Consider the following 12,870-nt stretch of genomic DNA (forward strand, 5'->3'; position numbering starts at 1 on the left):
AGATCATGTCAGTGGCACTGCGGGACGTCCCAACAGCACCTGGGTCTGGATGTTATTGTTTTCAGAAGAGCTCCTCGGCGGTGGAAGGTGGCGGGGGTTAACCCCGGGCCGCGGGGGCTCCATAAATCTTCTCCCGCCACTGGAAGTCCCCGGCTGCTCAGGTTGGAGGGCGTACAAAAGAAGCCCAGCACTCAGGATGTGGTGCCTGTGCTCTGGTCCAGAGAGGTGTGCCCCCGGGACACTGGAATAACATCAACAATAGCCAACGAATCAGCCACTCATCTACACGAGTGTGTGTGTGTGTGTGTGTGTGTGTGTGTGTGTGTGTGTGTGTGTGTGTGTGTGTGTGTGAGTGTGTGTGTGTGTGTGTGTGTGTGTGTGTGTGTGTGTGTGTGTGAGTGTGTGTGTGTGTGTGTGTGTGTGTGTGTGTGTGTGTGTGTGAGTGTGTGTGTGTGTGTGTGTGTGTGTGTGTGTGTGTGTGAGTGTGTGTGTGTGTGTGTGTGTGTGTGTGTGTGTGTGTGTGTGTGTGTGTGTGAGTGTGTGTGTGTGTGTGTGTGTGTGTGTGTGTGTGTGTGTGTGTGTGTGTGTGTGTGTGTGTGTGTGTGTGGGAGTGGTGTGGGAGTGCATATGCGTGTGTCATGGTTTGGCTAGTGCAGTCAATGGGATATATCTTGCTCTGATGAAGGTTTAATGTCTCTGTAGACTAAGTCTGTTGCTCTTTCGTGTGTGTGTGGGGGGGGGGGGCTGGGCGTGTGTGTGTGAGTGTGTGTGTCTGTGAGTGTGTGTGTTGGTGGGTGTGTGTGTGTGTGTGTGTGTGGGTGGGTGGGTGGGTGTGTGTGTGTGCGTGTGTGTGTGTGTATGCATGAGTGTGTGTGTGTGTGTGTGTGTGTGTGGGTGTATTCCCACAGATAGATAACCATAGTTCCTGTTGAGGCTACACGGATCACTAATCCTCTGCCTCCTTTGGAGCCTTAAGAAGAAACATCACTATTTCTGTTGACTCCCTTCCCTCCAGAATCCCCGACCCGTTCTGAAAAGCAGCATTGCGGCTTTATGAGATTATGAAGCTGTTTTCTAGTTTCATGCCCACATGTCAGATTGGTCACATTACATGAGAAATTGCAACAGAAGTAAATACAGAAAATATATATATATAAAACAAAATCATTAACCCATCATGAATACAACGACAGATTGTTAAGATGTGAAATAAGGTGAGGGCAGGATTCTGAATGTGTCCAGTTGGATTTGCTGTTTGGGAAACTCTTTGAGTAACTCATCACATCTTTTGATTCATGGCTTGGAAAGTATAAAATGGGGTGAAGACCTGGGCCTACTGTGCTGGAAAGGTGATAACTAGGGCTCATATGTCCTTCTGAGCTGTATTTTTAGTTATAAGCAGGCTTTGTCCAACTGCTCTGGCTTTGGAGACAAGACGTCAGAGTGAGGGATGTCGCTAGCAGCCACTTCATACAGTCCCACAGATGTCTCTTGGTAAGATTTTTGGCTAAATATGCGTATGTGGTCAGTCTGACATTTATCACACCCATAACCATTTTGGATTTTAGAGGCTTGGGCCAGTAAGCAAACATAGCGTGAACTTTTGCGGTGACACAGGAAGTACTTGTCTGGACCAGGGAACCGTTTCCATTGCCGTTTCCTGTAAGCAGTCGGTCCATCGTTTTGTCCCAGGAAGCTCATTGGTGGTGTGAGTGATGTGACGTAAACTCACGCATCACTACTCACGCTTGGTTCCCGGTCCTGCGTGATGGTGGGGGGATGGGGGTGGTGGTGTAAGGGGTGGTGTTGTTGGGAGGGAATGCACTGAGGATGGAATGGTCCTGTTGAATGAACTGGTGACCCGTAATGAGTGGTGTGCAAAATATTTGTCTGTGAAACGAGATTTAGTTAGAATGGCCAGTGATCTGATATCAGTGATCTGATATAGGCTACAATACCAAGAAGCCTTTATCATAGTGGACTCACCTTTGATCCACAGGTGATGTTCAAGAACAGACACAGTTTAATGAGCAATCGGTGCTAAAGGGACTAGGCTACTTTGTCTGTTGGGTTTTTGAATTTCAATGACACATTTACAGATTAATTTCACAGCACAGGTGATTTGAAAGCAGCATTGTATTGTGTAGTGTTGTGTAGTGTTGTGTTGTGTTGTGTAGTGTTGTATTGTGTAGTGTTGTGTTGTGTAGTGTAGTGTTGTGTAGTGTTGTATTGTGTAGTGTTGTGTTGTATTGTGTAGTGTTGTGTTGTGTTGTGTAGTGTTGTATTGTGTTGTGTTGTGTAGTGTTGTGTTGTGTAGTGTTGTGTTGTGTAATGTTGTGTTGTTTTGTGATGGCATGAGTGCTTGGTGTAAAGCACTAGGTAAAACTCGGATCCAGAATTTGCATTACCTGGCATTAACCCATCTGTTGTAAATTTTGTCTTGTTTTTTTTGTTTAATGATATTTCTCCTCTCCCCCAGTACCACCACACAACAGTTCTCCTCTCCCCGAGTACCACCACACAACAGTTCTCCTCTCCCCCAGTACCACCACACAACAGTTCTCCTCTCCCCCAGTACCACCACACAACAGTTCTCCTCTCCCCCAGTACCACCACACTGCAGTCCCTCTCCCCCAGTACCACCACACTGCAGTCCCTCTCCCCAAACCCACGAGGCCAAGCTGTAGACCTACACTCTATTAAACAGTGCATGGATCCTGTGCCAGTGGGTTTGGTAGTACGATACAGGCAGGGGTGGAAAACGAAGCATAACGCCTTTTTTGTGCAGCTGCTTTGTTAATGACCTTCGCGGTAGATGAGTGGAGATCATTCATCAGTCTGACCACGGCCAGGTGGAATGAGTGCTCTGCTGACAAGAGTTTGTTGGAAGCAAAAACGTTTCTGGGGGGAGGAGGAGGTGGGGCTGGGGGAGGGGCTGGATCAGTTCAACCAATAAAAAAGCTCTGGACGCTGGACCTGTTTCTCAACACTTCACACGGTGCCAAAGATTCAGCAGGTATTGACGGTTTCAAAAATCCACTTCGACCTTGTGTACCCGGCACACCTGCTGGCAAGACCCATCCGGACCGGAGCCGCCCCGTGGGGCCTTGGCGGCTGGCCCTGCTGGCCAGCTCGCTGTCAGCGGTATGGCTGATGGAGGTTTGGGGCGGGTGGTTCCGTGCAGGCCCGGGAAGCTCCGGCGCTCTCTGTGTTTGTTCAGCTGGAGCAGGACGCTGCCCAGGAACCCGGCCCACTGGACCACGAGTCCGAGTGGCATTTGTCACGGCAGGCCCTGACAGGTCACAGAGAGGAAGAGCTGAAGCCTGTTTTTGGTTTCACACGCCTCTGCGCAGTGATACTTTAATATCAAACTACGCCTTGTAAATAATACAGCAGCTATCGATAGTGCAGAATCCCCCGAAAGCGGGCCAGGGGAAGCTCACCCGGGAAAGGCACGTACACCGAAAGGCTGAAGACGGAATCCTGGGTCTGTTGGTTCTGTCAGTCCAAGCCGGAGAAGCAGAACGGAGTTTAATGAGACCTCAAACCCAGCAAATCAGAGGATCACAATCTGGCACGGTGCAGCTACGGCCTTGACGTCGCTGGCCAAAGCGTTTTCCACCGCGCCTGTCTACAGATATTATCAATCTTTAATAATCAGTGTCTGCAGGTTGATATTTCGATGATCGATGACCCTGTTTTGTTGTGTAGTTTTGGTCGCAAATCAGTGGAAAATGAAACCCAGACAATATTTCTATTCATGCCTGAGTATGTTTCGGGTAATGGTGCCTCCTGTATTTTAGCCATGTGTCTTAATTATGTTTTGTCGCTAAAGTGGGGAACTGTGGGGATTTTAAGTGTGTTTATAAATTTATAAAGAAACATACTAGTGTGTGAGCAGTAAAGAGTGTCTGCTCTCCAAACTAGAACAGACGAGACATGGTTTATAGTGTGATCCTGCGTGATCCTGCATGGTCTTGAATGGTCCTGTATGGTCCTGTAGAAAGCCACTGAATGTCTAGCAGCTGATGGCAGGTGGTCCTCAGGGGTCAGTGAAGTTTATTCTGACATCTGAAGAAGGTTAGGAAAGAAACAGCTCACTGCAGTATTCACTGTGTGTGTGTGTGTGTGTGTGTGTGTGTGTGTGTGTGTGTGTGTGTGTGTGTGTGTGTGTGTGTGTGTGTTTCAGAGCTGAACATTCTGTGGGCAGCTCATCAGGTTCATCACAGCTCTGAGTACTACAGCTTGACCACAGCTCTTCGTCAGTCTGTGACCCAGCAGTGTGCATCATGGGTAATCTAACCCCCCCCATCTGTGCAGCACTGACCGGCCTCACCCAGACTGACCCTCTACTTTCCACCAGTGCCTTCTATGAGCATCGGAATCAACACAAGTCCTCTCATGTGTCACTCTGTCTGACTGTCTGTCTGTCTCCAACTGTACTTTGGCTTCAAATGTCGCTGTCCCAGGATGACTGAACCAACAAACCTCATCTAGAAATCTCCAGAACTCTTGAGAGCTTTCTAGACATTTAAAATTAATAAATACAATATTGAAACCTAATTTCTTTGGTTGTTTGCGTAGCACAACCTTGGTGAGAGCTGTAGCAGTAGGGGTTCTGCTCCCCCAGTAACACTAGCTCCACTTCCAACGTCTTCCAATGGAGCAAATATTAGTCTATACTTTTCTTTCTTTTTTCCTTTCCTGTTTTATTGAGGTGTGTGAGTTCTGCAAATGATGACATGGTTCTGCGTTGTCAGGTCTTCTACCTTCCGATGGCCTTAGTCATCCCACCCTCCATCTTCGCCGTGCACGTTCAGTTTAATCTGTTGTACCAGTTCTGGATTCACACTGAGGTAAGAACCCGATCTGACTTCACATTCCCCCTCCAGATATTTCCGGTGTGGAGTATGTATATTGTGCCTGTCTGCTGTGCTGCAGTGCGACATTTCTGAACGCATGGTGTTCCCAGGGTTGTTCTGCCTGGGTTCTTCTGTCAGGGTTCCTCCGGGGTTCTTCTGTCAGGGTTCTTCCAAGGTTCTTCTGTCAGGGTTCTTCTGCCAGGGTTCTTCCAAGGTTCTTCTGTCAGGGGTCTTCTGTCAGGGTTCTTCCAAGGTTCTTCTGTCAGGGTTCTTCCAAGGTTCTTCTGTCAGGGTTCCTCCATGGTTCTTCTGTCAGGGTTCTTCCAGGGTTCTTCTGTCAGGGTTCTTCTGTCAGGGTTCCTCCATGGTTCTTCTGTCAGGGTTCTTCCAGGGTTCTTCTGTCAGGGTTCTTCTGTCAGGTTTCCTCCAGGGTTCTTCTGTCAGGGTTCTGCCAGGGTCCTTTTGTCAGGACAAATAAAAGAGCACTAATTCCTGCACTTGTTTTGGTCTAACCATGTTTATGCTGTAGCCCTCACCAAATGTCCCGTGTCACTTTCCCGTCAGTAGGCTTGGACCACTGAGGCCTGAACTCAGAGTGTTTTGTGCAGTGTTCCAGACGGAAGTGTAACTGCGCTCTTGCCATTTGTGTCAAAGCTTAGAGCTCGGGGAATTGAATTTGGAATCATTTCCATCTTTGTGTCATGTGTGAGATGTATTAGTGAAAACAGAGTTCACATCCACAACCTTCTGAAGGATATAATTAGTTCCTAATTCACAGCCATTTTTTGATGTCGTTTAATTTAGCGGCAGGATCATCCATGGCTAATCCAGCATTAAGCCCAGAACGAAATTCCAAACTCCACTTCACTCAGTTCATCTGTAGTCAAGCCACCCATTACAAAGGAGTATAGGTTTGGGAGACCCCCTACAGCACACTGCCCAGTGAGCCTGTGTAGAGTTACATTTAAACATCAAATCATTACTCAACACCTGAGCGTAAACCGAAAAGCTATGTAACATATAAAAATGTACATCAAGTTCACATGGACTGGCGTGTCTGTGTGTGTGCAGATATGACTGCGAGTTTGAATTCAGAAGTCATATGCCAATCCGCCTTGTTTTCTTTACGTATAATCGACGTTGTTCGTTCCAAATGGAGCTCTGGACATTCTTAGCTTCGGCCGAACTCGTCAGACATGAAAACACTTTGATATTAATGATGCTTCATGTCAGAATCCATTCGCATGCATGTGTTCCAGGCTTTGGGGGCTGTACAATTCCGCCTCAGTGTTGTTGGCCAAAACAAAGACAAGGCAATCAATAGAAGGAATGAATCACACGCGTGAGGCTAACACCAGGCCTGCTGCTACATCTGTGTTTAGCAACGTGGAGAAGTTGGCAATGAAAGCCCCCCACCTAGGCTGAGGGGATTTTTGTATTCTCATTTACTGGTTTACGTGGTACTAAACAATCTCACTTCAGAGGCATGCAGCCTATTAAGATATGGCACGAAATGTTTGATTTTTAAATTTTGTCTTTCATTAGCTTATCAATAATCTTGGTCCTCTGGAGTGGATTCTGAATACTCCGAGTCATCACAGAGTTCATCATGGTTTGTAGTGTCCATGTTTAACAACTCAAAAAAATTTGTGCATTTTTTTTGTAAAATAATAAAAAAAACTTTAAAAATCAAGGGCCAGTATTCCAAGTGCTTATTATTTATTCTCCTTTCATTTTGATTGGCAGGACGAAATCTGTACTGCATTGATAAGAATTATGGAGGAACACTTATTATTTGGGACCGGATGTTTGGTAAGAATATACGTGTGGTTCACGTGTGTGTGTGTGTGTGTGTGTGTGTGTGTGTGTAGTGGAAATACTTGCTCTCAGTGTTTTTATAGTTTATGCAGAAACAATACAGGAGCATGTATTCATTGATTGGCTGCATGAATGTCTCTTCTACTCTTCTGTCTTCTAACTTTATCTTGTAGGAACATTTGTTCCAGAAGGTGACAGAGTTGTCTACGGGCTCACACACCCCATCAACACATTTGAGATCTTGTCTGTTCAAGTAAGTTGACTCAGAAATCAAACAGATCAGTGCGTTAGCATATAGGTAAAATGATTTTGGTCTAATCTAATCCACTTTTCGCAGAGAAGCGCAGAGAACATAGATGAACTCTAACCGGGTGTAACCAGAACCTGAAGTGTGGTGATTTCCCCCAAATCAAAAATAATTAATCTCTCCTGCTATTCAAATATTTCACACACCAACCACTGTGCTACCACAGTAAAAGTCATCGATCAGTCAGTCTCTGTATTGCTTTGTGCTGACTGAAAATGTAAAATAAAAGTCCCCTGTGAAAATAAGAACACACAGTAAAGGAAGCACGCTGTCCTGGTTTGTGAGCATGAGCGAGAAGGTGCCGGCGTGTTGCTCCTCTTACGTGCCCTCGCCAGGGGACCAGCCATCCTGGAACCATAACATTATTACTCCACTTTAAACAAACCGCTCCGGAGAGGTGAAAGACTTGGGCGAAGTGATGTGGAAGTTACTTTTGATTATTTTCTCTGCACTGGCTGGCCGACGCCATCTGTAAGCACTGTCTCATCTGTGACAAGAAATGTTTAAACACAGGATTCAGTGTCAGACGGGATAAGAGCGGTGTGGGTGTTCGGTACTACGTTTGTTGCATATGCTCTCTTGATGCAGCGGCCGTTCTGGGATCCCGGTGCTTACACCGTGGGCCCGGAGTAACTAATGTCCCATTCTTGGGATCAATAAAGTTTATTCTATTCTATTCTATTCTATTCTATTCTATTCTATTCTATTCTATTCGCTCTGAAGTGACTTTGAGTGTTTTGCTGTTTGTCTCCTCCCCTCCTTTTCCTTCGGTGAAGTTCCACTATTACCTGTACCTGTGGCAGCAGGTGTTCAGAGCCGACGGCGTGGCACACAAGCTGTCCATCATCTTTAAAGGCCCGAGCTGGGAGCCAGGAAAGTCCAGACTGGGAGATCACGACAACGTGCCCAAGGTGAGAATCATCTCTGCCCTCACGTCTTTCTCCTCCAGAAGAGCAGGAAGGATGCTGAATCTAGATGTTGCCTGTTTTCTGTATGAGAAGAATGTCCTGAAAACGACAGCTTCCTTTTCCTCGTTCAACGTGCTACAGATTCAGGACGGCTGTGTTGTTAAGGGCATATCGTGCGTGAGTCTGACCCGATCTGCTTACATGTTGACCAATTCTTTTCTTTTAACAGCTCACAGTGTTTTATAGCACTGCACTTCTGCGACTCTGATTGCTTCCTCCACTGGTTCTGTAAAATGTTCCGTGTCTTTATGAAGATCATATCACAGTTTAGAAGCAATACACATAAATTCAGAAAATTCCAAAGATTTTTACAAACTGTATAAATGTATAATCTCTTAATTTCTGACACAACACGTCTTGAGAGACTCCAGACAAAATAGACTGTCTTTACAAGTCCAGTCCAGTGACAAAACAAGTTTTAAATGCTTTTGTGGACTGAAGCACAATAGTCTCAGTTTTCACGTGCCTTTAAAAAGCAGAGCTGTGTAGAGCTGAGGCAGCGGCAGGTTTGAAGTCTCCCCGTCAGGACCAGCAGTGGTTTGTTTTGAAGTGGCTCTGGGCGTGGCGCATTCAGTCATTCCCACATCGCATGCAAAAGAAGAAAGTCTCTCTCTCTCTCTCTCTCTCTCTCTCTCTCTCTCCCTCTCACTCTCCCCTTTCTTCCCCTCTCTCCCTCTCTCTGTCACTCCATCTCTCTCTCCCTCTCACTCTCTCTCCATCTCCCTCTCTCTTTCTCGCCATCTCTCCCTCTATCTCTGTTCTATGTTTTTTTCTCTCTTGTCACTCCCCACATTGTAATTAAGGCAGTCAAAGGCTCTGCTGACCCTGAGATTGTGGCAGCTGCTGAAATACCTTGTGAGGTGCTTGGGGGTGGGAGAGGTGGTGCAGACCTGCTGGGGGTGCTCAGAGTGGAAGAGTGTCCTGCTGGGGGTGCTTGGAGTGGAAAGGTGTCCTGCTGGAGTGGGAGAGTGTCCTGCTGGGGGTGCTTAGAGTGGAAAGGTGTCCTGCCGGAGTGGGAGAGTGTCCTGCTGGGGGTGCTCAGAGTGGAAGAGTGTCCTGCTGGGGGTGTTTGGAGTGTGAGAGTGTCCTGTTGGGAGTGCTTGGAGTGGAAAAGTGTCCTGCCGGAGTGGAAGAGTGTCCTGCTGGGGGTGCTCAGAGTGGAAGAGTGTCCTGCTGGGGGTGTTCGGAGTGTGTCCTGCTGTGGGTCCTCGGAGTGGGAGAGTGTCCTGCTGGGGGTGCTCGGAGTGTGAGAGTGTCCTGCTTGGGGTGCTCAGAATGAGAGAGTGTACTGCCGGGGGTGCTCGGAGTGGAAGACTGTCCTGCCGGGGGTGCTCGGAGTGGAAGGGTGTCCTGCCGGGGGTGCTCGGAGTGTGAGAGTGTCCTGCTTGGGGTGCTCAGAATGAGAGAGTGTACTGCCGGGGGTCCTCGGAGTGGAAGGGTGTCCTGCCGGGGGTGCTCGGAGTGGAAGGGTGTCCTGCCGGTGGGGGGGTCGGAGTGTGAGAGTGTCCTGCTGGGTGTGTTCGGGGTGAGAGAGTGTCCTGCCGGGGGTGCTCGGAGTGTGAGAGTGTCCTGCTGGGTGTGTTCGGGGTGAGAGAGTGTCCTGCTGGGGGTGCTCGGACTGGGACAGTGTCCTGCTGCATGGGGTTGCATATTTGTCTTGAATATATTAGACTCATTTCTCAGGTCTGAAGCCCATGACTTTTCCATTACTATGATGCCATTGTGGTAGGTCAGTTGTAATGTAGTTCATGAATATAGACATCTTGGGGGTGGTCATTCTCTTTCAAAAAAAAAAACCCAGCCAGAATGACTGTGATGTCAGTGACTCAGCTGATTTAAACCACATTAAAGTATTTGACTTTCACAAATGTTCGAAATCAAAGGGGCAACAAAATGTGTTAGTTAATACCTCACTGTGTTAGTGACTGGACTAAAAGAGCGTTGATTATAGGTTAGAGTGCAAAAGCGGATTCCTGTGTTTACTGGTTATACTGGGAAAGGCCAGAGTCTTCTGTGTGGAGGTTGATTGTAATCTCATCCAGACTCAACCTTCAATCGGGCGGTGGTCATTTGTGTTTAGGTCACGGGCGAGGAAGTCCCCCATGATCCAAAATGGTCGCCGGCGGTGCAGGCGTATGTGCACGTCCACTTCCTACTTCTGCTGGCCGTCTACACCAACTTGTTCGACACACAGCACGTGAGTACCGTGAGCATGGTCAGAACCTCCTGGGGCTTCAGAGCCCTTATGTACCCTAGACGGCAGCAGTGACGGATGTCTGGCCTCGGTCTGGGCCAGGACCTTCATGTCCATGCTAATCTCTCATTGTCTTGTGCTGGTTCACTAGAAGCTTTTAATTTTCCCAGTTCTTAATACTTCTGCACGAGGTCTATTATCAAAGCTCAGGCAAGCTGAACCGTCCCTGTCATTATCGCAATTATAACAGAACCTTTCACTCGGCCGAAGGGACAGGCTACGTTTAAATAACCTTTGTCTATTATTTTTCGATCTCACTCCACACCCCCACACCCCACCCCCAAAACACACACACACACACACACACACACACACACACACACAAAAGCGAGACTCGTTCTCCTCTTGGTATCATTGGACGTCTGTGTGTTCCCCAGGCAGAATTTTGGTTAGCCCACATGCACAGACCCACCCTGCCCCCCCTGCTGATATGAACCAGCCCCTCGTCCCCCTTTTCCCACCTCCGTGCCGTCCTCTCGCTCGGCTGTGGCCCCACGGAGGACCGCTCCCCCTCCACCCCCTCCACCACCTCCACCCCTCCCCCCACTGCCTCCACCCTTCCTTCAGTCGCCAACCCATAAAATAGCCATCGGTGGTCCAACAACCGGCGCAAACGTTCGGAAAGCCAAGCCAACCATTTCACGTCGCCCCCAAAAACCTTCCTGTTGCATCAATCATTCTTCTCAGGGAAAATAACAAAGCAAAGCCTCCGGGCCAGGCGATAAATAACGCCACAGTGTGTATTTATACCTCCTCGTACCGTGCACATTTATGTGTAGTGACAAGTGAAGCTACAGCGCAGTTTTGTGGTACTTCAAAGAAAGGAAAACGTTTATTTTTAGGTGCAGCTGAGTTACCTCTCAATTGCATCACCCATACAGGACTATCAATCTCACCAGCTGCTTGACTAGCTGTTATTTACTGAGGTTGCATGAACTGACCACTGTTGACATGCTAATTGCTTAACTCGGCAGAACCTGCGTTGGAGATTAGCGAGTACTTTGGGGTGTTGAGAGTAATAGTAGTGATAATGATAATGTGAGTGCGTTGGGGAGATGTGTGTTGGGGTGAATGGGAGCGTGTTGGGGTGAATGGGAGTGTGTTGGGGTGAATGGGAGTGTGTTGGGGAGAATGGGAGTGTGTTGGGGTGAATGGGAGCGTGTTGGGGAGAATGGGAGCGTGTTGGGGTGAATGGGAGTGTGTTGGGGAGAATGGGAGCGTGTTGGGGTGAATGGGAGCGTGTTGGGGAGAATGGGAGCGTGTTGGGGAGAATGGGAGTGTGTTGGGGTGAATGGGAGTGTGTTGGGGTGAATGGGAGTGTGTTGGGGAGAATGGGAGTGTGTTGGGGTGAATGGGAGTGTGTTGGGGTGAATGGGAGTGTGTTGGGGAGGATGGGAGTGTGTTGGGGAGAATGGGAGTGTGTTGGGGAGAATGGGAGTGTGTTGGGGTGAATGGGAGTGTGTTGGGGAGAATGGGAGTGTGTTGGGGTGAATGGGAGTGTGTTGGGGTGAATGGGAGTGTGTTGGGGAGGATGGGAGTGTGTTGGGGAGAATGGGAGTGTGTTGGGGAGAATGGGAGTGTGTTGGGGTGAATGGGAGTGTGTTGGGGTGAATGGGAGTGTGTTGGGGAGAATGGGAGTGTGTTGGGGAGAATGGGAGTGTGTTGGGGTGAATGGGAGTGTGTTGGGGTGAATGGGAGTGTGTTGGAGAGAATGGGGTGAATGGGAGTGTGTTGGGGTGAATGGGAGTGTGTTAGGGAGAATGGGAGTGTGTTGGGGAGAATGGGAGTGTGTTGGGGTGAATGGGAGTGTGTTGGGGAGAATGGGAGTGTGTTGGGGAGGATGGGAGTGTGTTGGGGAGGATGGGAGTGTGTTGGGGAGAATGGGAGTGTGTTGGGAAGAATGGGAGTGTGTTAGGGAGAATGGGAGCGTGTTGGGGAGAATGGGAGCGTGTTGGGGTGAATGGGAGCGTGTTGGGGAGAATGGGAGCGTGTTGGGGTGAATGGGAGTGTGTTGGGGAGAATGGGAGCGTGTTGGGGAGAATGGGAGTGTGTTGGGGTGAATGGGAGTGTGTTGGGGTGAATGGGAGTGTGTTGGGGAGGATGGGAGCGTGTTGGGGTGAATGGGAGTGTGTTGGGGAGGATGGGAGTGTGTTGGGGAGAATGGGAGTGTGTTGGGGTGAATGGGAGTGTGTTGGGGTGAATGGGAGTGTGTTGGGGTGAATGGGAGTGTGTTGGGGAGAATGGGAGCATGTTGGGGTGAATGGGAGCGTGTTGGGGTGAATGGGAGTGTGTTGGGGTGAATGGGAGTGTGTTGGGGTGAATGGGAGTGTGTTAGGGAGAATGGGAGTGTGTTGGGGAGAATGGGAGCATGTTGGGGTGAATGGGAGTGTGTTGGGGAGGATGGGAGCGTGTTGGGGTGAATGGGAGTGTGTTGGGGAGGATGGGAGTGTGTTGGGGAGGATGGGAGCGTGTTGGGGTGAATGGGAGTGTGTTGGGGAGAATGGGAGTGTGTTGGGGTGAATGGGAGTGTGTTGGGGAGGATGGGAGCGTGTTGGGGTGAATGGGAGTGTGTTGGGGTGAATGGGAGTGTGTTGGGGTGAATGGGAGTGTGTTGGGGTGAATGGGAGTGTGTTGGGGAGGATGGGAGCGTGTTGGGGAGGA

At 48.9% G+C, this 12,870-nt stretch overlaps 1 protein-coding gene across 4 annotated transcripts in view; it reads left to right on the plus strand.

Annotated features, from left to right (window-relative positions):
- The window catches only part of agmo (alkylglycerol monooxygenase), a 72,435-nt gene that overhangs the window by 7,799 nt on the left and 51,766 nt on the right, over positions 1 to 12,870 (plus strand). For all 4 annotated transcript variants that reach the window (XR_013121606.1, XM_076976385.1, XM_076976382.1 and 1 more), the window contains 7 exons: positions 4,190 to 4,293; positions 4,761 to 4,856; positions 6,408 to 6,474; positions 6,609 to 6,674; positions 6,854 to 6,933; positions 7,764 to 7,898; positions 10,036 to 10,152. Coding sequence is in view for 3 of the 4 variants with exons in the window: in XM_076976385.1 (XP_076832500.1) it covers positions 4,190 to 4,293; positions 4,761 to 4,856; positions 6,408 to 6,474; positions 6,609 to 6,674; positions 6,854 to 6,933; positions 7,764 to 7,898; positions 10,036 to 10,152 (665 nt within the window). In the remaining variant the exon portion in view is untranslated. The remainder of the gene's footprint in view (positions 1 to 4,189; positions 4,294 to 4,760; positions 4,857 to 6,407; positions 6,475 to 6,608; positions 6,675 to 6,853; positions 6,934 to 7,763; positions 7,899 to 10,035; positions 10,153 to 12,870) is intronic.

This window comes from Brachyhypopomus gauderio, chromosome 16 (assembly GCF_052324685.1).
Source record: "Brachyhypopomus gauderio isolate BG-103 chromosome 16, BGAUD_0.2, whole genome shotgun sequence".
Taxonomy (NCBI): Eukaryota; Metazoa; Chordata; class Actinopteri; order Gymnotiformes; family Hypopomidae; genus Brachyhypopomus; species Brachyhypopomus gauderio.